Source organism: Zalophus californianus, chromosome 9, assembly GCF_009762305.2.
Source record: "Zalophus californianus isolate mZalCal1 chromosome 9, mZalCal1.pri.v2, whole genome shotgun sequence".
Taxonomy (NCBI): domain Eukaryota; kingdom Metazoa; phylum Chordata; class Mammalia; order Carnivora; family Otariidae; genus Zalophus; species Zalophus californianus.
This window is the reverse complement of record NC_045603.1, coordinates 10,131,219-10,157,579: the sequence shown is the minus strand read 5'-3', so window position 1 is coordinate 10,157,579 and position 26,361 is coordinate 10,131,219. Positions and strand designations below refer to the sequence as shown.

Here is a 26,361-nt window from a genome sequence, read left to right as displayed (position 1 = left end):
CTGGTCACTCTACCTGAAGCCAGCAGTGCAGACATGGGAGGAAACAGGAAAATGCATGACCTTGAGAGGAGGAGGGGGATGTCAGAGCAGGGATCTCGAATTCAAGGACCCCTCCTCCCAGCCCTGCTGGCCTGTGCAGGCCCAGGCACTGTGGGCCTGTGACCTGTCTTAAGGGCTCTGGCCTCTCCCTCCTTCACCCGCCCTCCGCAGACAGATGTTCTAACCTGCAATTTCCAGTTGTGTCATATTCTTGTGCACCAACAGTAAAAAAGAAAATCTAAGTTTCTCCGTGTACCCTGCAAGGACGTGTACACCCTGTCCTTCCTTCCCAGTGCCATTCTGTCTCCAGCCGCCGGTTTCTCATCTGGCCGGGGCCAGCCCCCAGCCCAGCTCCCCCTACCTCCCGGATTCCTCCCGGGTCCTGTGCATTAGCTCTCCGGGCTGCCTGGGATGCTCACCCCAGCAGCCTCAGGCTCTAGGTCTCTGCTCCCTGTGTCTGCGGCTGGGCTCCATGGAGAGCTGCCCGGTCCTGTGGTGACTGGCCAGGCAAGCAGCCGGGGGCTGGCTTTCCTCCTTGCCACCCAGCGCCCAGCCGAGGACCGGGCCCCTGCTAGGAGCTCAGTACCAGAGCAGCTGATGTCTCCACACCAAACATGGGACCCGAAGCCCACAAAAAGCAGGGAGTCGCCTTCTTGGGTGGCACAGCAGAGCCTGCTCCCAGGACAAAGCCCTCAGGATTAAGGCACGTGGAGAGGGAGCCTCACCCCTGCCACTGCCTCGCCACGGGCCCCGGATAAGCCCCTGACCCATCTGTACCCGGGGTTTCTGTCTACAAACGGACTTCTTTGCTGCTCACCCCGACCAGAGACGCCAGGCTGAGAAATGAGGCACAGGGGGAGGGTCCCTGCTCGCAGGTGTCCCTATGGGTATCGTGGGAGCCCTGTGGCCAAGTGCTACACACAGGCTGTCACCTGTCAGTGGGGGCCCCGATGGGAACCCTGAAGTGGGTAGAGAAGCGTGGGGCAGCCCCCCCTGGAGGAGCCCAGGCCACAGGCCTTCTGGCTCCCGGCGCCCTGCCCCAGCCCGCGCGCCGTCCTCACCCTCGTAGCAGTCCCGCACGGTGCCGAAGTACACGTAGTACTGGTCGTTGGTGAAGAAGAGAAGGCTGAGCCAGGAGTCGAAGGCGTAGATGGGAACGATGAAGAGAATGCGGACGATGTAGCGCTGCTCGTTCGGACAGCTGTAGCAGCGCAGGTGCATGTAGATCTGGGGGCAGACGGGGGCAGGCTCAGCCGGGGACCCGACCGTGGCAGCCCACCTGCCACCTGCCACCCTTCTGCTCCGTGGCTGAGGGGACAGATGGGCGCGCTCCGCTGTCCGGCTCTGCCGCTTCCTCGTGCTGTGGCCGATCCTCAACCCCGAGCCTCAGCCCCTCCTCGGCGACGAAACCCCCACCACGAAGCTGTTCTGAACATCAGGCCAGAGCGGGCAGAAAGCTCGTAGGCTGCGTTCAGGGGGCCCAGGCTGGCATCACAGACACAGGGGCCACGAGCCCAGGCCCAAGACTCTACGGATCCGAGGCAAGAATGGCCGGGGAATCCAGCGTTGCGACAAGCTCCCTAGGGACCCGTGCGCACAGCCGGTTGGGGAACCTCGGCGAGCGGCACAGAGGAGGCCCTCAACGGATACGCAGGTCTCCTCGCCACCACCCCGGCCTTCCTGACGCCTGGTCCCTGGGGTTTTAGGGCAGCAGTGTCCACCCCGTGTGTGGGACAGACGGGACCCTCGCTTTCCCAGAAGGGGAGAGCGCTTCCTGGCAGAGGGGCTACGGTGACGTCATCCCGCGTCTCCCTCTTCATCTGTCCGACGCAGCAGAGCGGCCGGCCTCACCGGGAAGGTGGGAGAATGGAGCGCAGTGTTTAGAAAGCCGGGGGGGGAGGGGGGACAATAGCAGCCACACACGAATGCCAACAACTGCTCTGGCCACGCTCCTCGGCCCCGGCAGCCAGAGTCCTGTCCCAGCTCTCGTGACTTCACACTCGGCCCCGCCGGAGTCCTGGGCTCAGGAGGAAGAGAACAAAATACTCCCCAGCTGCTGTGAGCCAACTGCCTCGGAAGCAAGCGGGTTCGAGGAGGGACGGGGACACAGGGTAGCAGGCGAGGAGCTGACGGGGACCCGAATGGGCTCAGCCGCCCTTCTTCACACCTTCTTGCTTGGGCAGCCAATGCAGGCCCGGCCCACGCCTGCCTCCTCTGGGACCACGAGTACAGGGGGACAAGAGACCCGCCCTCTATCCTGGCTCTGCCACCAGTTTGTGCGTGACTGGGCCAGCACCCCACCACCTCTAGGTCTCAATTTTTTCCTCTGCAAAGGGGTCACTGACGTCCGTGTGCTCCTGCAGGGCCCCCGTGCAGCTGAGGCTGCACACGTGACCTGTCCTGCCCCACGGAAGTGAGAAGTGGCAAGTGTCACTTCTGGACTGAGGCGGTTAAATATCCAGAGTGGCTTCCGCCCACTTTTCTCCTCCTAGCTGTCAGACGGATGATGCCCTGAAGCTGCAGGACGTGGGAGCCACCCAGCGGGGCCTGACCTGCGTCGGCCTGGGATGTGGGGAAGAATCAACTTCTACCAGGTGGAGCCCCCAGATTCAGGTTATTACCGCAGCACAGCCTGGCCTGGCCTAATACTCTGTGGGGACTGGAAAACCTCTTAGGATCCTTCCAGAGGGCCTTCTGTGGCTCTCTGACCCAAGGGCCCCGGGCTGGCCTGGGTACCTGGTGGCAGGTGATGAGCAGGGCCGTCCAGACGAAGAACCCGGAGATGGCCTGCGCGGCGGTTGTCATCAGGAACACGGGCTGCTCCATGGCCGTGGGGCTGCCCTCAGGGATCACAGACACGCTGGGCGACGCTGCCATGGTCGTAGGCGACGCTGGATCCGGGGCCAGTGCGGCCCCCCTCACCGTCATGGTGCCTGGCAGCCAGGGGTCCCTGAGACAAACCCTTGCGGTAAGCGATGAGCTGGCCTAAAGAGAGGAAACCACAGTGTTAGCCTCCTTCCCAGGCGAGTGGCAGCGTGGCAAACAATCTTCCGGGCCTCTGCGTCCACCTTCAGACTGTAACTGGACTCTGACCACATGTGTCCCGGCGCAGCTACTACGATGGTCCCAGCCCCTACCGTGTCTCCCCTGGATTCGTGAAACAGGCGCCTGAGCGGTCTCTCTGCTTCTGCCTTGGCCCCTACTGTCCAGTCCCCACACGGAAGCCACGCGAGGCTTCTAGGACGTTTGCCAGACTGGGCCCCCCTCTGCTCAAAGCTCCCCAGTCGCTGCCAGCTCGTTCGAAGTATAAGCTGCTGTCCGTGCAATGGCCCACAAGACTGCCCGGTGGCTCCCCGCGGCTCTCGTCTCCAGGATTCCCACCGGGAGCCTCCACGCAGACCGCACGGACCTCCTGCGGCTCGTCCACCTCGCCCAGCCTGCTCCTGCCCCCGGGCCTCTGCCCCCTGCACGGGCTGCCGGCCACACAGCTCACGTCTGCAGTCTGCACTTCCCTCAGGCTCTGCCCTGACCACCCGCTCCGGCACTCGCGACCCCGCGGCTCTGGGGCTTTTCCCCACAGCGCTCCTTCCCGCCCGCCTCCCTCTGGCAAAGTGTACGTTTACTTATATACTTATCAACTGCCTCCTTCACCAGAACATAAGCTCCCTGAGGGCCCGGGGGCTCCGTTCTGCTCACGGCACCGTTCACACAGCAGGTGCTCAGCAAACACCTGCTGGGTCTGCGCATCTCCACACTTCCCCATCATGCAAGACCACTTTGTCACTTTCTCTCTGCAGAGGGCTGTGCCTTTTCTTTCCCGTTTCTCCCCAACTTCCCTGAGGGCCGGCCCCCGTTCTTCATCATCCATCTGTGCTGTTTTGGAGACTCTGTGGCCCACCTTGTGTGCCTTCAAATTGCTCTTTTAATTGTTTTCTGTATCCCTCTTCCTAAAAGCCTGCCCCCTACGTTTCCCCCAAGCAGAGACTTCTATCCACATCACACGCCGCTGTGCTTCTATGTGACGGGTGGCTCTGTCCCTTGTCCCTCGTGTGTTCATCCACCGGAGGCTGTCCGCTCTCTGAGGCAAGACCGCATTTCTGTCTTTCAATCCCCGGCACCAAGCTTAAAAAATTAGAGGTATTTCACAGAGAAGCACACAGAGATGAGGAAACTGGCATACAGAGATTCTGGGTGGGAAAATAACAATGGGAGCGGGTGGGACACAGCCTGGCCTTCTAGGGTCCTAGGGTCCCATCCAGCGGCCCCACGCGGGCTCTCTGTCCACTGCTTTTCCCAATGGCAACTTCAAGAGCCATGGTTAACAAATGAACAATTTCACATTAAAAATGAACCCAGATGCCCCCTAGGAAGGGCTGCTGTCAAAGTAGTAAAGTAGTAAAGCGACTCCTGGGAGGCTGGTCACTGCTGTGCCCAAGGCCATCCAAGCCCCACGGCCCTGAGAGGTGTCCCTTGCAGTTGTGCCAGCTACCAACGGGCTGGTCAGCGCCACCCGGTCACCCTTCGGCAGAGGCTCTGGGAGACTAAGCTGCAGGGTGACCAGAGGATCCGCTGACTGTGAGGCAGAGAGTGTGGACACTGGGGAGGGTGCTCTGGCTGCAGCCCAGGTCCCAGCTCCACCACCAACCAGCCGTGTGTCCCCACACAGCTCTGTTGGGCCCTGGAGGGTCTCTGCCAGCCTGACCCAGAGAACAGCCAAGCCTCCAAACCTGACCATCTCAGCCTGAGCCCGAGGTCAGGCCAGATGACCTCTCACGGTCCCTTCCAAGCCCCAGATGATATTCTCAGCCAGAATGTACTGGCTTCTGGGGTACACCCAGGCCCACAGCCTGACCCTGGATTAAGAGACTCTTTGCCTACTGTGTCCCCAGGCTCCTGGCTTTGCCCCCGGCCCCCCTCTCACGTCTCCAGCATCCCCTGTCCCCATCTGCACATCTGCTCTTAGCTGTAAGTTTTGACCCTAGGAGAGCCCTTTGCATTTCTATCTTCCTGTGAAAATAAGTGATCTCTAACACACTGACCAAGAGATGAATCTAGATTTAAAATCCAAAGTGGAGAAGGCATCTATATAAAGAAACTCAAAACTGGAGAAGGCGTCTATATAAAGACTGGTGGCGAGCTCTGAGAAAGAACCAGTGACAAGTCTAAGAATAGCTCCTGTAAGGATGGTAGCAAAATTGGAAACCAGTGCCAGAAATACTTCTTTAAAAAAGAAGATTTGGGTTGTAAATCATCATCTTTGTCTATCATCCCAAATTAAATGAATAAACACAGGCAATTGGGGGGGGGGGGGTGCCTAGAGGAAGTACAAATCCTCCTAAATCTCCAGCTTCCAAGCACAGGCAGGCCGGTGTGTCAAAGGCTGTTTTGTTCGCCACTGAAGGCAGTGTTGGGAGGCCTGGCCCAGGGGCGCTGCTGAGCTGACCCTGCCCACGGGGAGGGGACCTGCGCCCAGGAGGCTCCTCGGCTGTGGAAGCTGAGTGAAGGCTAGAGGCCTGGCTTCTTCCTAGGGCTCTGCTCACTGCCACTCCAGCGCCACCCCTCCCCGCCAAGCCCAGAGAGACACTGGCATGCAGAGTTCTCGCGCATTTTCCCGATGTAGGTCAAGTAGCTTACGGGCAAGAGAGCCATCAGAGAGGGTGGGTAACTTGCCCCGAAATCAGGGATGGGACTCGAACTCAGGTCCTATAAACACATTGTCAGTCCCGTGCGAGCGGCCCCTCCCGCTCCAGAGCCTCCTTCCAAGAGCCAGTCCCATCCTAGCAGGTCCTAGCAGGCCCGAGGGAGACCCTCGTTGCAGAAAGGGGAGGGAGGTCCTCTGCAGGGAGGGGCAGCCGATGCTGGAAGGGCCCTCCGGCCTGACAGTGCTCGCCAGGCTTCCGGGTTTACCAGCTCTTTACCTGACTCCGGGCAGCGCCCCTGGCTTGCACACAGTTTTCCCAAGCATCATCTCGTGGTTTTTTTTACACAGCAACTTTGAACTAAGTAATATTAACTGCATCTGAGAGATGAGGAAAATGATGTGGAGATTGGTTTTACCACCCCCCAGGTAACACCAAATGATTCGAGGATTTTCATAATACCCCCCTAAAATACGTGAAGCAACATTCTGACTCATGGACGCATGGCCCCTGGCATGAAAGAACAGCAGGTGAGGACAGCATCTCCGAGGCTGTCGATCCCGGGGGCTCGCCTTGCTCCCCGGGCCCAGGGCAGCACACAATGCTGGACCCTGCCGACTGTTCACAGCGTGTGTGCTGGGGGCGGGGGATGGACACTGGGGTCCTGCCCTCTCACACTTGGGCGGCATCAACGGCCTTGGCCAAGGCTGGGGGGAAGGTCAGGGAAGGCTTCAAAGTGGCAGGGACTTTGGGGCAGGGTGTTTAAGTAGCATAACCAAGCTTCAGCTTTGAGGCCACCCAACAGGATTCCTGCCAGACCCCACCATTTGCGAGCTTGGACAAGTGACTTCATCTCTAAGAACCTCAGTTTCCCCATCTATAATACTTCAGGGTAACTACAGAATGGCTGAGGGTGTGTTCTACTTTACAGAAGTCCTGTTAATGAATAGACAGAATAATAAAATAAAATGATAGAATAAGAATGATCCTTTTGCAACTCCTAATACAAATACTGGACATAGATATCGATATGATAAAACCCCTAGCTAGCAGGCAGTCTGGGCAAGTCCAACTCTGAACGCACAGTCAAGATCAACATCACCAACATGGGGCTGCGAGAAGTTTCCAGCCTCCTGATGGGATGCACATGGCACCACCTAAGAAGGACTCTTGCCCAAAAGTGAAATGGGATCAAAACGAGCCTCCAGAGCTACTACCGGTAGCCAGGAAATACTGAGGGTAGTGGGACAGACTAAATGATATCATGAGGACGCAGCAGCCGAACCTAGACTACGGGACAGTCCATAAGGACAAATGATCTAGTTTCACCAACAAATCAGCGGCTTATAAACAAAGGTGCTTGAGGGGCTGTTACAGAATAAAGACTCCAGAGACATAACTAAACGCAACATGTGCACTTTGTTGGGTCCTGATGCTAACAAACCAAAGATGAAAAGACATCTTTGAGATAGATAACACACAGGAATTCTTGTCAGTTTCAATAGGCGTGATCATGGCATAGCGGGTATATAAACGTCCCTCTCAAGGGAGGAAGAATCATCTTTTCGATAAACAGGCCTGGAACACCTGCACATCCAGAGGCAAAAAAGAATGAACCTAAACCTATACCTTGACACCATATACAAAAATTAATTCTAAATGGATCACAGATTTAAATGTAAAATGCAAGACTATAAACTTTTAGAAGACACATACCTAACAAATGGCGAGCATCTAGAATACAGCAAGAATGCTCAAGCTCAACAGTAGAAAGATAATACAATTAGAAAATGGGCAAAAGACATGAATGGACATTCCACTCAAGGAGGATACATGGACAATAAACACATAAACAGCAGTTCAACATTGCTAGCAATTAGGGAAATGCAAACTAAAACCACAAGACATCACTATATACATATTAATACAAAATAAGAGACAACATCAAAAGCTGGCAAAAGGTGCAGGGAAACTGGCTCCTGCGTTCATTCCTGGTAGGAATATAAAATGGTAGAGCCACTCTGGAAAACAGTTTGGTACTTTCTTACAAAACTAACACACCATTTACCATACAACCCAGTAATCACTCTTAGACGTTTATCCTACAGAAATGAAAACATATGCTCACACAAAACCCTATACACTTATGTTCACAGCAGCTGTACTTGTAATTGCCAAAACCTGGAAACGATCAACATGTCCTTCAACAGGCAAAAGGTTAAACTCTAGTACGTCCAGATCATGGACTACTACTCAGCAATAAAAAGCAACAAACTATTGATACAGGCAGAAATCTGGACGGAGCTCAAGGGCATTCCATTTAGTGAGAATAACCAATTGCAAAAGGTCACACACTGTTTGGTTCTATTTATATATAACATTCTCAAAATGGCAAATCCATAAAGATGCAGAACAGATTGGTGGTTGGCAGAGGAGAACAAGGAAAGGGTGTGCACAGACAGCAGCACGGGGACTTCCATCCAGGTGACGAGCTCCCTTGTATCTTGATGGTGGTGGCTACATGAGTCTACAGGTGATAAAACTGTACAGAGCCCTCCCACCCAAGAACAGTGAAAACTGAATAAGGTCTGCAGTCTAGTTAATAGTACTGTACTAATGTCCACTTCTGGTTTTGATCATGGCCCTATAGCAATTCGAGATGTCACCACTGAGAACAGGGCACATGGGACTTGGAGGACTATTTTTGCAACTTCCTGTGAACCTATAACTATTTCAAAATAAAACAAGTTTTTTTTTTTTAAAGATTTTATTTATTTAAGAGAGAGCATGAGCAGGGGTGGGGGAGGGTAAAGGAAAAGGGACAAGCAGACTCCCTGCTGAGCAAGGAGCCCACCTCGGGCTCGAGCCCAAGACCCTGAAGATCATGACCTGAGCCAAAGTCAGAAGCTTAACTGACTGAATCACACAGGTGGCCCAAAACAAGTTTGTTTTTTTTTTAAGTCCTTATCAAATAGAGATGCATACTGAATTATTTAAGGGTGAAAAATAACATGACTTCTGGGATGCGTTCTTTTAAAAGGGGGAGAGGGACAGGCAGCAAGACTATAGGACATTCCCTGCTGCTGAAGCTGAGTGACTACAGGCAGAAATCCGTCCTATTATTTGCTCTACTTCTGTATGTTTGAAATTTTCCTTAGTAAAAAGCTTTAGACAGAACAGAATTTTCCACAAAATTTGTAATGAGATGGGCAGTGACTCAGGAAACGGTCTGTTTCAGAGATCTACTGGTTATCTTCTAGAAAAGCAGTCGGAAAGACCTGTCAAAGCTAACAACTTAGTTCAACACATCTTTCTTTCATAAAAAAAAACTTCCGTATTTGTCCATGTTTTTCTATGAATACTAGCTTCCCAGTTAAGTTTTTGAAACACCTCTAAGCGTGTTTAGTATGTCCCTTCATGGGAAAGGCGTGTTATCACAACAAATGAGAAAAGAACTGCTCTTTTAGAAGACACCGAGGCCGGCAAAGCATTCTGGAAAAGTATATTCGGAAATGTGGGAAATGTTTCTACTGTCACAGGATTTTGTTACCAAAAACAATATAAGTCTGTAACTTACAAAAACTCTCATGTCTGAACTCCTGAAAACCTACGTAACAGAATTTTCTAATCTGCTCAAAAATTTCCAAAGCATTTGAGTGGGTTTTGGACTCATGTGTTAAGAACTTTAAAATAAAATACCTTCCATTTAGTTGACAAAAACATCTGATTGGCATGAGGAAGGATGGAAATGTACTAGCCAAATTTCAACAAATCCTCCGCATATGCAGTGGACAGGATGGAAAAATGAGTAACCCAATTTAGTAAGAAAGCCAGTGATGCGTTTCCTCCGTGTGCAGCTATGTGTCTCAGGAAGGGATCTTTCTCAGAGAGGGCAGCCATTAAAACCAGATAGCTAGGCAGACTGAACACAGAGCCAGACCATCCAACTGCTCGCTCATAGAGCATGAAAGCACACTTTCCAAAAATAATCAAGCATATGAAAGCAGGCTTTTGTACCACCACCAAAATAAAATTAAAAAAAAAAAAATTAAGTATTACATCTTTAGCTCATCCTTTGATTCCTATTTTTGGCTTAGGTTTTATGATCTACGTGGTCGAACAGTAAGGTAATACCTGTATATAGCAACATGCAGGTATTGGGGGTACACGCCCAAAAAGTTTTTTTACTGCTAGGGATGCAGCCAGTGGCCGAGAGGGCTCCCTCTTCCCTCTGAGGCCTCTGTGCCTCTGTCCTTGTGCCTCCCCCGGTGTCGGGTCTGCTCCCTCCATCCGAGGCTGAGGCAGACACACAGCAGTCAAGGCCTGGTCCCGCCTCCTTCCCAGTGGCCCACCTGCCGGCCAGGCGGCTCCACACCTGGGTCGTCACTTGCACGCCAACCTGAAGGCTGTGAAGAAGCCAGGCCACAGTCCGTACTTTGTCCCAGGCCCTGAGTCAGGGAAACTGCTGGAATCCCGGGGCTGCCACCCGGCTGTGACTGGGCAGGTGCCTGGGTGTCTCAGAACTTGTTTCGCAGGTGCACCGTGCCCACCTTGGGCCCAGGGAGTTTAGGAATTCAGAGTTTTCCCGATTTACAAAGGATTACAGTGCTGTATATGGTGTGCAGACTGACTCCCCCAGAGGGATGTGGGCAGCACCCAAAAATCAAATACATAGTATTTCCATAGAGAAACATGAGATATTTTTAAAGAACATAATTAGTCTCACATCAATTCAGGTCAGATTTTTGCTACAAAATTAGTTTGCTGCAGGCTTGGAAGAACCTTTGGGATTTTGAGCGTTCTGGATTCCAGAAAGGTGGGGGCCTGGGCCGCCCTCCAGCACTGCAGGGAGGCTGATGCTCGAAGAAGCAGGAATCCAGCATGGTCTACTTCTTACCTTATTTTCAGATGTGACCATGTCCCTCCTCCTGACCTGAGATCCTTTGAGGATGTGTCAGGATCTGACGGTGGGTGAAGTGCAGTTCTGAACCCTCTGTGGAGAAGCCAGGGCCCTGGGCAGCTGGGTCCCAGCCTCACCCCCGCCCAGCCCCCCACCGCCTCCTCCCCAAGGGTCCCTGCAAACTGGTGGCCCCCGCCTCTGTGCCAACTCGCCCTCCCCTCTGCCCTGGTCCTTGTGGGAAGAGCCAACTCTTCACTCCCAAGTCATCCTCAGCATCACAGCCTCACCCGGGGGCCAGCCCACTCGCACTCAGCCACCCTGTGCTCACTCCACAGCACTAAAAGTTCAGCTGGGACGCTGTTTTTGTCTCCCCACACCTGAGTCATCTGTCTCTAGCCTGACACAGCGTCAGACACATAGTAGGGATGTGGAAGAGAAGAATCCACCAATGGGCTCACCATCTGGCATTAAGCCACCAGCTGCAGACCACAGGCTTTCCATCACTTCCACAGCCCCCTCCCCACCATGGACACTTGCCAGAGCTTGGCTGAAGGACTTGGACCTTTGGCCGGAGAGAGGGATAGGCTGGGTGAGGGCAGTGGATGGAGGCTGCATCACCCTGCCTCACACCCATCTTCCAAAGTGGAGAGGCCACGTCAAGGAGGGCAAAAGGACTTGTTCAATGAGCTCCAACAGGATACAGCCCAGTCCACCTGGTGGCAGCAACCGGAAGATGAGTCTGCCAAGATGGAGATGTTTTTACAACTGGAACGATCTAGCAACATTCTGTTGCTTTGAGAATGAGGAAGCTCCCCATCAACTGAGGCCAGACGTCCCCTGGGGCAGGAACACTGACTGAGCAACCTCCGTTGGGCAGTTGGCGCTTAACTACCTTCTCCCCAAATAGCCTGCAACCTCTTGGAGGTCAGAGGTCATGCCTTATGCCCTGGCAGTGGTATCAGGGCCTGGACACAGTCCACCCTCAATGTGCTTTGACTGGATAAGGGAACAACTGAATGAGTGTCTGCCCTTTGCAGTTCCTTCCAACTCTGAACGTCTGTGATGTCCTCCATCACCACCTTGCCAACCCTGGGAAGTGGAACGTTCTCTTGCTCCCACCCACAGATCTTTGTCCCCTGTCAGCCTCAGCAGATATCACCTTCTATGACCTATCACAGTTTGCTCAAGGCACGTCTTCCCTAGTCTTCCAGAGCATTTACCACCCTGTGATTAGATCTGTTCCCTTAACGCACTGAGTTGGGCTCCATGAGGGCAGGGATCAGGTGCCATGTGGAAAAAGTATTTACTGACTGATTGCTTAGGGGACAGAGGGCAAAACATGAACAGAGGCATGGAGACAGTATGTGGACAGGCACTCGGCCAAGAATGTGCCCAGAGCAGAATTTCTGCATCTGGTCCCTGTTAAAGATGGGGGGCGGGGCAGCCTGACTGACAGACCACCTGTGGCTCTCTAGATTGACAAGGCCCTCCTGACAGCCCTGTGTGGTGGGTCTTGTTGCAGCCGGAGCATCCAGGCCGAGGTACAGTACCCTGGGAGGCCACAGGGAGCACTGGAACGCAGAGCCCCGCTGGGTCACCGAGGTACAGGGCTGGATGGAACTCACCTTGTGGGTCAGAAAGCCAGGTTCAGGGGAGAAAAGGAAGGAGTGACAGTTTATAAATGTCCTCTTCATCCCCAATCAGGGGTCCAGGCAAGGTGAACCAGTTGCCAGAAGGGTGCTTGAGGGCATAGAACCAGAGTATAGAGAAGTGGGCGGGGGGGGGGGGGGGGGGGCTTGAGTAAAATCCAGGCAGGCCTGGCAAGGCCGAATGAACTAAGCCAAGCCCTAGAAAAGCACCCAGAGTGCCACGAACGCTCATTTCCCCTAAGACAGCGCCTATCCCCATCCTTCCCTAAACAAGACAGCTTCTGGCTAACTCTCTCCTGAAAATACCCATCTCTTCCAGAAGAGCTATAAAGCTGTGTGCAAGCTCAGTCACCTGCCTTGGAAGATAGAGGTTTCAGAGAACACCTCGCCATCTCAGAGTCCTTTTCACTTCATGTTGGGGGATACCTTGCTGTTACCCCCCCCCCGATTTCCTGTGTCAAAGACTGAATAATGTACCCCCCCCCCCCAAACATGTCACATCCAAACCGCCGAACCCGGGAATATTTTGCCTGATGTGGCAAAAGGGGCTTTGCAGGTGTGACTACATTAAGGCCACCGAGAGGGTCCCAGATTATCTGGGTAGGCCGGATATAATCACACAGGCCCTCATGAGAGGGAGGCAAGGGGCTGAGGGTGTGAAGGGGGCAGCGTGACAATGCAAGCAGTGAGGAGAGACTGGTAGGTGCCAGGCTGCTGGCTCTGAGGATGGAGGAAGGGGCCCTGAGCCAAAGAATGCAAGTGGTCTCTAGAAGCTTGAAAAAACAAGGAAACAGATTCTCCCGAAGGAGCGCAGCCCTGCCAACACCCCGATTTGGGCTCAGCAAAATACATTTTGGACTTGTGACCTCAAAACTGTAGGATGATAAATTTGTGTCACTAAGTCACTACGTTTCCGGCAGTTTGTTGCAGAAGCCATAGGAAAGCAATGCATGCAGTTTCCAGATGAGGAAACGGAGGCTCGGGGGGCTACTGCAGTTTGCCCACAGCCCCCTGTAAATGGCTCTAGCCGTGGGCCCCGCCACTGACTAGCTCTGCATCCGCAGCCAAGTTACGTAAGCGCTCCTTGCTTCAGCTTCCCCAGCTGTGCAATGGGGTTGCAGTCACTCGAGCCTGGGACAGAGCTGCGAGGAGCAAATGGGGTGATGCGCCAGGCACGGCCCTGTGTGAGCTGATCTATCCCAATTCCTCTCCTGCCTTAGAGCCAGTCCATCCATCGGTCAGGCTGGCGGTTCACAGGCCCGGCAGTCTCTGAGCCCCAGGCCTGTCCTGTCTCTGCTTGTCTGCTCTTTTTTAAACCTTCTGAGGTCATATTTTCATTCATCAGTTTCAGATCCAAGCCCTTTTGAGCTGCGGCCATGAAGCGCTCACTCGGGCGGTTGCCACACACCCACAGGCCGAGCGATGCTGGCAACCTGTTCGCACGCACGTCTCCAGAATATTAACGCAGCCTGGGAGGGATCTGGGTTGAATAGATTTAACTTTTTAAAAATATATATGGAAGGGGCGCCTGGGTGGCTCCATCGATTAAGCGTCTGCCTTCGGCTCAGGTCATGATGGTGGGGGATCCTGGGATCGAGTCCCATGTTGGGCTCCCTGCTCCAAGGGAAGCCTGCTTCTCCCTCTGCCCCTCACCCGGCTCATGCTCGCGCGTGCTCCCTCTCTCTCTCTCTCAAATAGATAAAATCTTAAAGAGAAAAAGAAAAATATATATGGAAAACTCTCCATCTTAACATAGCTCACTAGGGAGAATCTGACTTAGGAATTGCTCATCTGAACGGGCCGCTCTGGCCCCACCCTGGCACCTGTGACAACAGCCCTCCTGCCTCTCCAGGGGCTGCTAGACTCTGTGAACTCCCGGCGGGTGGAGTGGTGGCGCCTGCCTTCTCGGGGAGGCTGACCCACATCCGAGCAGGTCAGCAGCCCACAGCCTGGCCCTTCTCCAGAGGGGATTAGAGGACCAGAGTGCCGGAGGCCAGGCGGTTCTATCCGGGCAGACTTTGGGAAAAGGATCACGTGCCCTCATGAGGGGCAGCATCCCCTGTCAGCCCCACTCCCTCAGTCAACACCCACAAGCCTGGCCACTCCAGTGGCTCCTCCTCTCTCCCCCTTCTCCCGGGGCCAACTTCCCATGAACCTCCCAACCACGAAAGAAAACACCCTCCAGTCTGGTAGCCCTCCTTCACTTGCGGGGGTAGGGGCAGAAATATAAGGGAACAACAAAGTCATCTAAGATTCTTCGGCAAGGGCTGACTTAATTCAGCCTTGTAATTAAGTTTTTGTTTTGTTTTTTAATACATACCAGGCCAAATCTTGATCACCCTAGTTTTCTCCCAAACTGCGAACAGATGGGCCAATGCCCTGCCTCTTTCACCGGTTTCTGTGTCCCCCTTTCCTGCCACCTAAACCCCATTCAGCACTGCACAAATGGGTGCCCTTCAGATGCAGAACCCCGAACCTCAACTGTCCTACTGCCCCGTGGGGGCAGGCTGCCTAGGCGAGACCCCTGAACCTGCCCCAACCCCTGCGGCCCCTTGAGCAAGGAACGCGGCTCCTGTCCGGTGTGCCTGCATGAGAAAATCCCAACCTGAATTTCACTCACACAAAGACGTACCGAGTGCGGCGAGCCAGCATTCCTCCCTAGTCTTACGTACACCCAGTGAGTGCACATGTCCCACAGACAAGGACGAGAACCTGCACAGCAGCCCTGTGTGCATGGCAAAATTATTTTTTGGTGTGGATACATAAATGGGGATATGTTCAAACAGTGGACCCCTACACAGCAGGGAAAAAGAACACAGCACTGCTAGTCACAGTCTGGACAAATCTCACCATCTTTTCTATCGGACTCCATTTCTGCAAAGGTCAAAACCAGGCAAAACTAGTCAGTAGTGATGAGGTGTGAGTAATGGTTACCTTGGGAGGAGGCCGCAGGGAGCCTTCTGGGCTTTGGGCGTGTTCTGCAGCTTGATCTGGACATGATTTATATGGGTATTTACAGATGTAAAAACCCTCTGGGCTGTAGGTCTAAGACTAGCGTACTTTACTTAGTACTAGTGTACTCTAACTAAAATAAGTATACTTTAAAAGTATAAATATTTACCTTTGAGCACCCTCCGTATGCTAAGTCCAAAGGTATCTCAGACAAGACGCTGATCCCTTAAGAGCTTACAGTCTGGTGGGGAAGAAAATACACTCAAACACTACAAGGCTGCCCATGGCCAGTGGGACAGGTAGTGAGGGTCAGCCCAGGGTATCAGTATCACTCGTGATTTGCCGGGAGGAGACAGAAAAAAACTGATTAAATGCAGGGTTTGGAAGTGGCCGGATCGGTGTCCAAATCCAGCCTCTTGTTGTGTGACCGGGACAAGATGTTGGCCCCATTTCCTCTTCTGAAAGGGGGACTCACCAGCAGCCACACCTCACGAGTTCTCGTGAGGATTCAGGGAAAGAACTCACCGCGCACTCAGGCCAGAGACTGGTGTGATTCCGGCCCTGAGACTGGGCCCACCCAGCGCTGCACTGGGGTTTGCAGATGTGACCCAGGCCTGCCCCCAACAGCTTCCAATCTCACCCGGACTTCGCCCTCAAGGAGCTCACAGCCAGGGAATCAGATACCTAGGACACACTGTCAAAAGGCTCCATGCCAGTGGAGAGGAGCAGATAAAGAAGCCATGGGGGTCAGAGGGCCCTGCAGGGGTAGAAACTGAGCTGGGCCTTGCGAGGCAGACAGGATTCTGTGGAGAGGAGCCTGCTCCGCGGGGAAAGGCCAGCAGGCAACGGGGTCTGCGGGAGGACAGGCAGGGAGGCGGGAAGTCAAGAAGGCACACAGAAGAAAAAGCAACTAGTCGAGTGTGGCTCAAGAAGGAGCCCCAGGGGCGCCTGGCTGGCTCAGTCAGAAGAGCGTGCGACTCTTGATCTCATGGTTGGGTGTTTGAGCCCCATGTTGGGTGTATTTTATTTAAAAAATAAAATCTTAAGGGAAAAAAAAAGAAGAAGAAGAAGAAGGGGCCCAGGAGAGAGGACCTAGAACACCCAGGGCTGAGTTCGACTCCATTTTGCTGTCAGTGGGGAAGCCCTGCTGGTTTCAGAGGTCAGGAAGTGCGCATCTCCGAGCAAGGATTTAAAATGACAACCCAGCCAACAGCAGAGTTTCGGAAGAAGGGGGCAACTACTTTCTCCAGGGCTGGGGCTGGAGGTCCTTTTACCAAGAAACATCCAAACCTTCACACCTGGTCCCCTCTGTGAGACCCAAGCATGTATTTTGTTTGTTTGTGTTTTGAGTAAACTCTATGTCCAGCGTGGGGCTCGGACACAGGACCCTGAGATCAGGACTCGCAAGCTCTACGGACTGAGTCAGCCGGGAGGCCCCAAACATGCATTTTTGATTAGATGGTGGCAGGGACCTGGGTGAGGCAGGTCCTTGAGGGAGTGGCAGGAGACTTGACCTTCTTGCCCTGGGTGAGATATAAGGATACATTCTTACGGTTGTTTACCTAATTTTATTTATTTTTTGGAAAGTCATATATTCCCATGATTCGGCACTCAAACGGTTCAAAGGGTCTCTAGTGAACAGCCTCCCAGCACCAGCCCCACCCCAGAGGCACCACATCCACCGACTTCCTGCAGGCCCCCGAGACCCTGTGTACACAACGCAAGCAAAGGCACTTTCCCTTTACACAAACGGAGGCACGCCGGACACACCACCTTGCACCTGCTGCTTTCACAGCAATCCGTCTTGGCGACTGCTCTGTATCCGGGCATGGAGCTTCTACCTTATCTTCCATAGCTGCACAGTATTCCATGGTTCACAGGGAACATAATTTGTTCCTGGACCCCTGCAGATGGACATTAGAATCTTTCCAATCTTCTGCTAGTACAAACAGGGCAGCAATGACTAACCTTCAAATAAATTATTTTGCACACATATTAAAACATCTGTAGGATGAATTCCTAGAAGTCCAACCGCTGGGTGAAAGTGTACAAGTGTCTCTAATTTTGAAAATGTTGCCAGAGAGACAGATACATTTAAATCCTCATCCAGGGTGCCTGGGTGGCTCAGTTGGTTGGACGACTGCCTTCGGCTCAGGTCATGATCCTGGAGTCCCGGGATCGAGTCCCGCATCGGGCTCCCTGCTGAGCAGGGAGTCTGCTTCTCCCTCTGACCCTCCCCCCTCTCATGCTCTACCTCATTCTCTCTTAAATAAAGAAAATATTTTAAAAATAAATAAATAAATAAATCCTCATCCAAGGGGCACCTGGATGGCTGAGTTGGTTAAGTGTCTGCCTTCGACTCAGATCACGATCCCAGGGTCCTGGGATTGAGCCCCACATCAGGCTCCCTGCTCAGTGCGGTGTCTGCTTCTCCCTCTCTCTCTGCCCCTTCCCCTTGCTTGTGTTCTCTCTCTCGCTCTCTCTCAAAATCTTAAAAAAAAAAAAAAATCCTCATCCAGGAAATAAGCCTAATTATTAGGAAAAATACTGACAATGTGTAGTTTTTTAAGTGTCCAGATGAAGAAACAGGAGAGCAAAGCCCTGTTCAGCCGACAGAGCATGGGGTCAGGAGATGGTTCTGGACCTGCATCAGACCCTATTCACCGAGTGCCCTGGTCCACTTGTAGTTCCTCATCTATGAGTGAGAGGCCAGACCTGCTCAGCCCTTCAGCCCTTCCCAGAGCAGACAGGCCCTGATGCCCTGGTCCCAGGATAGGTGGAAGGATGGACTGTGACCAGAGTCACCACGACACTCAGCCATAATTGGTCTCCCTGGGCATAGCTGCCAGGGGCCAGGGGAGGAGCAGGCCACAGAGTACGCACCAGAGGCAGGCCTGGTGGGAGGGGGTGGGAGTGGAGAGCCCCAGAGGATCAAGTGTTTCCGGCCTGGCCATCCCAAATGAGTGAGAAGCACCTCTCGCTGTTTTCCCTGCACCAGCTGCTGGGACGCCAGAGCCACATATGACACGCTCACACCCTACGACATTCACTGCCTTGTCTACCGTGGACCTGTTACATAACATGTGAGCCTGACCGCAGTGGCCACCTACACCTCACTCTTCAAGTGGGCAGCCGGCAGAGGATGGTGGCCTCTGGATGCCCAGTGTCCTCCCTGCAAGGACAGCTGGGTAAAACACAGCAGGCAGGGCAGGGCTTCCTCCCTCCTCCACAAATCCAGCTCAACGACGGAGAACTGGGAATGAAATGGTCTTCTGCCCCCAACAGAGTAGAAGATGCCTCTTGGCACACCAAAGACGGCTTTCGAGAGTAAGAACCTTCACCAACCTTCCTGTTTCCAGCCCATGCTTCACTCCAACAGACTGGAGGGCCAGGAAATCCTACAAATCAAATCACACTTAAATGCACGGAGGTTACTGCTATTAAAATTTTTCTAACAAAAGAACAGTGTGGGGCGCCTGGGTGGCTCAGTCGGTTAAGCATCTGCCTTCGGCTCGGGTCTTGATACCAGGGTCCTGGGATCAAGCCCCGAGTCGGACTCCCTGCCCAGTGGGGAGTCTGCTTCTCCCTCTCCCTCTGCCCTTCCGCCTGCGTGGGCTCTTGCACTCTCTCTCTCTCAAATAAATAAATAAAATATTTAAAAAAAAAAAAAGCACAAGCACAGTGCACCAACTTTTCTTTGTTTTGGCAGATCTAGATTCTCACATGTACTATTTGTTTAAAATCCATAGACGAACTCATGGAGAGATGTACCTCCTCTTCCTGGAGGTGAGGCGGGGAACCCAGACGCCCTGGGAGAGCTCACTCGGCCTCACCTGCCTGTGTGTCTGCCTGGGTGCTCAAGGCAGGCCCACTGCTTGGAAAGCTTTCCCACACTGCTCCACCTGCCAACCTCCACTGACCATCAGAGCCCCCAGCTCAACCCACCTTTCCCCACAGGGAGCCTTGGCCCCTTAGCCCCCAGGAGGCCCCCAAACCACCCTGCCAGCTTCAACCTGACCCTCTATACACACACCTCCCAAGTCTAGGCAGCAATTCCACCTGCTGGGTGTCTGGAGGTGGGACTGCAGGCTCTGAGGGCATAGCAAAGGCACAGGATTCAAACCTGCGAGCTTCCTTCCATAAGATCTCAGGCCAATTTACCATTCTGAGCCTCAGTCTATCCAGCAACAAAATAGGCAGGATAATTCCAAGGCTCCAGAGCCACTGGGAGGATTAAATGAAACAGTTTACGTGAAATGTAATTTGCAAACTGCAAAGCCCTACACAAATTCTGGCGAGGATTAGTAATACTGGTATTAATTAATGTGTGAATCTTAGGTGATATTAATATCCTCACACACATCCCTTCACCAGTACCTTTCGTTGTGCCTTGCAGGCACCCAAAATGATCATCAATGGAATCCCAGATTCTGTGTGTTCTAGATGGAATAAAAAACACAAGCGCTACAGGCAAAGACCAGGAGGCTCTGCCAGTGGCCACCAGCGTGGCAACCCTGGGGTGAGCTCTTCTTCCCTCAGAGCATTCCATAAATAGTGACCCCAAGGGCTTTGGGGAGCAGCACTGCCCCGCAGAGGGGAGGTTCTCGGCCACCTGCCAGCAAGACAGGGCCTCCCTGGGGGCAGGATGTCCACAGTTGCAGCAGGAGAAAACTAAAGGTAAGCAACTCCACAATGTCCTCCAGAGTGGGCAGGCTGTCTGATGTGAAAATCCCTGCAGGGTGACAGATACAGCAACTTCTAGAGGTCTCGCCCCACCCACTCTGTTGAGGTGGGGGTGGCAGGGACAGCTATCCTGGGACTGCCCATGGTCGCAGGCACAAGAGTTCACAGATCATGGGTCTGAGGAGACCTGAGTCTTCGGGAGGATATCACCAAACAAATTTCAGGCTGGGAAAGAAGACACACACACACACACACCGTACACACACACACACCGTACACACACACACACACCTACACACACACACACACACCCTACACACACACACACCTACACACACACACACACACACACCCTACACACACACACACACACACCCTACACACACACACACCTACACACACACACACACACACACACACACACACCCTTCTCCATCCATCTTCATGTGACCTGCTCTGAATCTAAACCAGGCCCTTCCCTTGGGGAGCTCAAGGCTTTAGAACCAGGGACCTCACCTGCACCTTGCGGGACCCAGGAGGTGAGCAGAGGGGTTACAAGTAGCCCCACCAGTGGCAAGCGACTTGCCCAAGGTCATCACTCTGGTTCTCTGACTTCCATGCAACGCTCTGCTTGCTGCTCACAGCCATTATGCCATCTAGCAAAAAGTTCAGGAACTCATCTTTCCCACAGATACTTGAAATACAGCACCAGGGGATCTGGTTTTTAACTTCTGTGACTCTTTCGTATCTATGACCAACTTAATAATGTCATGGGTAAATTCTTATGAATTTACCTGGTGTTATGTAAACAATGAGATAATGCAGGATTATACCTAGAAAGAAAATACGCCCACATCAACAGTGATTATTTCTTGGTTTTGAAATTGGGGGTGATTTTTAGTCTTACCCACCAACCTTCTGTGTTCCAAGTTCACTACAATCAACAAGTCCTATTTTCAAAAGCAGAGAAGCCTGTTTTTCAAAGGCTGAAACATTCAGATCAACCCTGCAAACTTTCCATTAAATACTCAATTACTTGTGTGTGACTTTTTAAAACAGTACAGCTGGAAGTGACGCAGGTCAGGCACAAAGGTTTTCTGGGTGGGATCTTCCCCCTCTGGTTTCCGTCCCAGCAGAGAAGGAAAAGGAGTGACTGCGGGGCTTCCTGCCTGTCAGCACAGGCCCAGGACCTCCCAGACCCCAGGCTGTCCCATGTGCCCCATCGGCTCCTGGTGGAAGCTCGGCTCTCATCGACAATCCTGTTCTGATTAATCCTGGCCTTAGTATCTGTCACTTCTCAAGAATAATTCCAGCTTTACCCCAAGTGGCAATGACATTAACCTACCCAGCCGTTCAGTTGTGTCATCGAAAACTATTTCAGCACTACTCTGTGGAAGGCACGTGCCAGACAGGGAGCCATCAGTAACCCAAGACTCGAAACGACCAACCAGAGGCCACACATCCTCCTTCCAAGTTCTGCCCTAGCACAAGGCAGCAGCAGAAATGTGAACAAAGGCTGCCTGGGTGTGCAGCCTACTTCCAGCACCTCGACTCCCTCTGCTGTGGTGCTCCCCCCGGCCCCCGCCCTCCCCTGCCCGGTCCTGAGGCAAGGCGGGGTCCAGGGACGAGTCCCTGCAGAGAACCCCGGTGGCTTAGCCGCACTGTGCTCGGGCACCTGCACCGCATCCCACTCAGCAGGAGGTGGAGGCGAAGAGGAGGGAACATGAGAAGACTTCAAACTGCGAGACCATCCAATTCTCTCAACAGCCCCCTCCCACTTTACTTCTTCCCCTTTCTGTGTCCTCTTTGAGGCTGAGAAGATCACATTCGATTAACCTTTACTGAGAATCCACTGGGTTAAGACCAGATGCCAAATAATGTTATAGACAAGAACTCAGACCTTGGCTTTGCATACGCTCTTCCCTCTGCCTGGAACCTGCTTCCTCTCTTTCCACACGGTAACAGCTTCAATGTCACCTCCTCAGAAAAGTGCCTGCCCAGGCAGGAATGCCCTGATGCTCCCTCAGGGTGCCCACGACAACGGTCATCGCTCCTGTGTGTGCGGTCTCTGCCCCCAGCGGGACTCAGCTCCGCGAGTGCCTGACACACACACACACACACGCAAGACGTCTTTTCTTATTTTTCAGATATGTCTTTTCTTAAGTAGCCTCCACACCAAATGTGGGGCTTGAACGCACGACCCTGGGCTCAAGAGGCAGATGCTCTACCAACGGAGCCAGCCGGGCGCCCCGGCAATACCTCGGTCTTAAATAAACTGAACAGCTCGTAGTGTTCCCGTAACAGCCAGTGTTCACTGAGCATGTGCCGAGTGCTGTGCTGAGCTCCATGCAGGCGTGAGGTCATGACAGCCGCGTGGCGGCCGCGCTATTATTATTCCCATTTTACAGACGTAGGAAATTGCATCATCTCCCCATTTTTAAAGAATGGAAATTAGAACCTGGTAAGCAACTTGCCCAAGGCCACAGGGCTAAAAAAAGAGCGAGGATTTAGACGTCTCCCAGTTCTCTCTCCAGGCCACCAGGGCTGCTCGGCCCTTCATCTTCCGCTCTCCCAGAGGGGCGTTTTTTTCTCCCACTGCCAGTGACCATTCGTCTCCTCCTCAATTCTCAGCCTCCTCTCCCAAGGCACCGGATTCCGGAATCTTCCGACTCCTCCCCTCCAGGCCTGCAGCCGGAGCTCCCACACCCGATGCGGATGTGTCGTGCAATGACCCCTCACCTTGCAGCCCTGAGGCCCAGCGACTAGAGCCGCTGCATGAACGCTGGCCCCTGGACACCCAGCAAAGCAGGCAGGGAGAGCAGGGACCTCCCCAGTGAACTCACACGTGGGACCCGTGGTTAAACCCAGATTCCCAGGCTCCAGTTCCTGCTCCGTCCCTACTCCCCTCTGCTTGTATTTATGACGCTGCTGAGCGTGGGGGCATGTGGGGGACACACAGCCACCGGAGCTCTCAACAGGGAAAGGCCGCCCACGCTCATTCCAGATCTACGGCATGAGAAGTCGGTGAGGTCCCACAGGACCCGGGAGAGCCAGGAAAAACGCGGGTTCCTGTTCAGTGGAGCCACTTGACAGCCGGCCCCAGAAGCCGATTTGAGGGCAGATGCCACGACAGTGGTGGGCTCCAGAGGCCGTCCTGGGTCACACGGGGTCGTCAAAACCAGAAGCTGCTGGAAGAAGAAAAGGGAAACGCAGCAGGGCCTAAGGAGGATGCCTGTTGGAAAAGTGTCCTGAGTTGCAAAAAGGAGAGAGGGAGGCTGGGTGTTCTCAGAGTCCTCTGCAGGAATAAGGGAAGGAGAAGAAATGGTAATGCTGTCCCGAATGTGTGTGACACATGGCTGAGGACCTCAATTCCGTTTTGAAACCTTCAGGGGCTCCCTGTTGACCACTCCGGGGTCAAGTTCAAACTCCTTAGCGAGGCCTTCAAAGATCCTCATGCCCAGGCCCACTGCAGCCAGGTCTGGGAGGTGAGGTATCCCAGGCCTCCATACCCCGTCCAGGGGCTCCTCATCCTTCCAGGTGCGGGCGCAGGGCACTTCACTTCCAGGAAGACTTCCAGCACCCCCCGGGATGAGTGGGGGAAGAGCATGGGCTCTGAGGTCAGACTCTCTGGTTCAGAGCTCAGCTCCACCAACTACCTCCGCTCGAACCTGCTAGGCTGACTCTCTACAAAGCAGGAAGGTAACGATTCCCACCTCACCAGGTGGTAGGGGGATGAAACACAGTCATTCATCAAAGCACTCTGAACTGTGCCTGGCACACAGTAAGTGCTTAATAAACAAGCTGTTGTTCCTATTGTCCTCTGCACCCCTTTAGGGCCTCTGTTTCAACCACAAGTAGAGCACTGTCTTGCACATAGTCGTTACACATTGGACTCCCTCAGCCAACCACAGCCTTCTGGAAGGCACCACCCACCATTCAGGTCCCCTGAGGCCTAGCATGGAGCCTGGCACACAGTAGGACTTCAGCAAGTGCTTACTGCCCCCGCCCCCCCCCCCCCCCCCGTGAAGGTCTGTGGTAGGCCCCACACAGAGTTCTCCCAGGGCCCAGCTGCTGGCCTTCCACAACTCACACTCCAATTCCCCAGGCTAAATGCCCCAAGGAGCGAGAAGGGCATTCGCTGTTACTCCGTTTCAAAACAATAAAGGGCTATACTCTCTGCCTTACTGAGGCTGTTTCCACTCCAGGGAATTGACAGGGAGAAATGAGCACAGCGGGGACTGGAAATAGAGCTGAGCCCCTCTCGGGGAGAGAGGTGGGCTGGCCCGCCAGAAACCAGGAGCGAAACCTCAAAGGCAGAGGGGGAGCAAACAGCCTCCAGACAGAAGCCCAAGCTCCACAGAACTCGGCCAACAGGAGCGAAGTAGGACAAGGAGATCACCCACACCCATTCTGCCTTGAAGGTCTCCTTCCCATCCATTTGGAGAGCTTTGAAGGGGCTCCTTAACCCACCACCATGTGGGAGCAACTTACAACACATCCAGAACCCCAAGGGCTGCACAAAGGCACCCCAGCTTGCCTATGGTCGAGGGGCAAGGGGTGGGGGAGGTGGGAATTCGCAGTGCCTTCTCCACCCACACAGGCTATTGGGCCCTCATGTCTGAATGGTCACTGTCTACACCCATCTACACCCTCCTCCCCGGCAGACAGGAAGGCCCTAGGCCAGGCACCAGGTCCCATTCATCTTCAGACACCGGTGCCCCTAGCATGGTGCCTGGCATGTGGATTGTTCAGCCAGTTACAAGGCAGCAAGATCTGGCAGCAAGAGAGGTCCTGGCTCGAGGAAGACTCTATCCTGGCCTGCCATGTGCCACAGACAAGTGAGTCATGTACTCCCCTTGGGTCTCAGTTTCCTCAATTGCACACAGGGATGACAACAATTCTGTACTCACACAGCCACTGAGAAAATTAACTGGGAAAACATGTGTGGTTAAGCACCAAAGACAAATGCTCGTCATCCTTCAAGCTTCAGCTCAGCTGTCCCCCCCATGTTGGAGTCATTGCTGCTGGCCATGTTCCCCCTCTTCCAGCAGTGAGCCCACACTGCACTCCCTCTATTGTTTTATATTTTTCACATCGTTGCGATGACTCCTTTCTAAGTTTGATTCCCCCCACTGACCTGAGAGCTCCCGGAAGCCAGGGGCATTGTGAAGTTTGTGACCAAGGTCTGACAAAATGGGCACACAGGTTGGGCTGCTGGGGCCCTCCCACCCCATGGTCCCAGCAGTGGGACCCTCTGATGAGATGTCCCGAGGTGAAGAGCCGAGGGGGCCCACCAAGGTTGCTGAAAAGGAACAAGGATGGGAAGGGATGCTGCAGACATAACCTGTGAAGGAAGTCACACCTCTGAGACTCCTCTGCAGGCGCAGGTGAGCTTGTTTGCCCGGCTGACTCTGCAGCACACAGGCCTCCAGGGCACAGATTGCTGCTTCTTTCCTTACATAAAGCACCCAGCAGTCAGATAAATAATACATGGCCTTCACCTCACACACAGGTAGCAGGCGTGCAAACACTTGCTTTGCGCCATGGTGCCCTGGGCGTGTGGGCACACCCATGCGTATGTGTATATGATATCCGGCCTTGCACGACCCAGAAAGGATATGGATTGGGAACAGAAACCCAGGCCCACCCCCCACCCCCCCGACCCTGCCTTGCCATGGCCCGGAGTCAACTAGCACCAGACCTAAGCAGTGTGCCCAGAGAGGAAATGTACAACCCACCGGATGGATACACACACCCTAACCAGACCTCTGTGGTCCCTTTCCAAACAAATATCCTTTGGAGCCCCAGGTTAGCCTGGGTGCCCCTCCAAGCAGCTGACTTGTATGCAAGGCGTGTACACCTTGCATGCATGCATCCCCCAAAGGCCTGGCCAGGCCAACCATCCTCCCAGATCACAGCCACCCGCACAGGGCACGGATGCCTCCCCCACTCGGTGGTGCCAGGCGCCAGCACACCCACCGGACTCACACAATCCCACTTGCAAAGGGCCTGTCCACCCGCCTTCCCTTTCCCCGGGCCACCCCCACAGGCAGGTCCAATTACACTCCAGGCGAGGGCCTGCCACGTTGGCCAGGAGGGGGCCGAGGCACACCCACGGGCGGCCCCGACCCCGCAGGGCGGGGAGGGGGCGCAGGGCGGGACGGGCTGAGAGGCGGACGCCCCCTTCCTCCTCGGCCGCGCCGGCCACCTCCATGCCTTCCCCCACCGGGGACCTGCGACCAACGCGACCCGTGGGGCACCCCCCCGCGCAGGCCCCCCCAAAACGAAGCAGCCCCCGCGCCCGGGAGCCCGCAGCCACCCCCCTCGGGGCCTCCGGCTAGAGGCCGGCCGGGCCGGGTACCTCAGGAGCCCATGGCGGCTGCGGCGGTGGTGTGTGCGGACGGCTCGCGGCGGCCGGACTCTGCAGGCGGGCGGGCTGGCGGCGCCGCAGCCCCGGTGTCTCGCCGCCGCCGGCGGGTCCCGGGCCCAGCGGAGTGCC

At 54.1% G+C, this 26,361-nt stretch overlaps 1 protein-coding gene across 3 annotated transcripts in view; it reads right to left on the bottom strand.

Moving 5' to 3' along the window:
* Positions 1-26,361, bottom strand: part of TMEM184B (transmembrane protein 184B) — a 47,372-nt gene extending 21,011 nt beyond the window's left edge. For 2 of the 3 annotated variants that reach the window (XM_027594165.2, XM_027594168.2), the window contains exons 1-3: positions 26,224-26,361; positions 2,776-3,024; positions 1,101-1,266 (exon numbers count right to left, since the gene is read on the bottom strand). In XM_027594165.2, the coding sequence (XP_027449966.1) occupies positions 1,101-1,266; positions 2,776-2,967 (358 nt within the window). In that variant the 5' untranslated portion in view covers positions 2,968-3,024; positions 26,224-26,361. Of the gene's footprint in view, positions 1-1,100; positions 1,267-2,775; positions 3,025-22,320; positions 22,470-26,223 lie in introns of those variants that run through there. The other variant, XM_027594166.2, reaches the window with a different exon arrangement.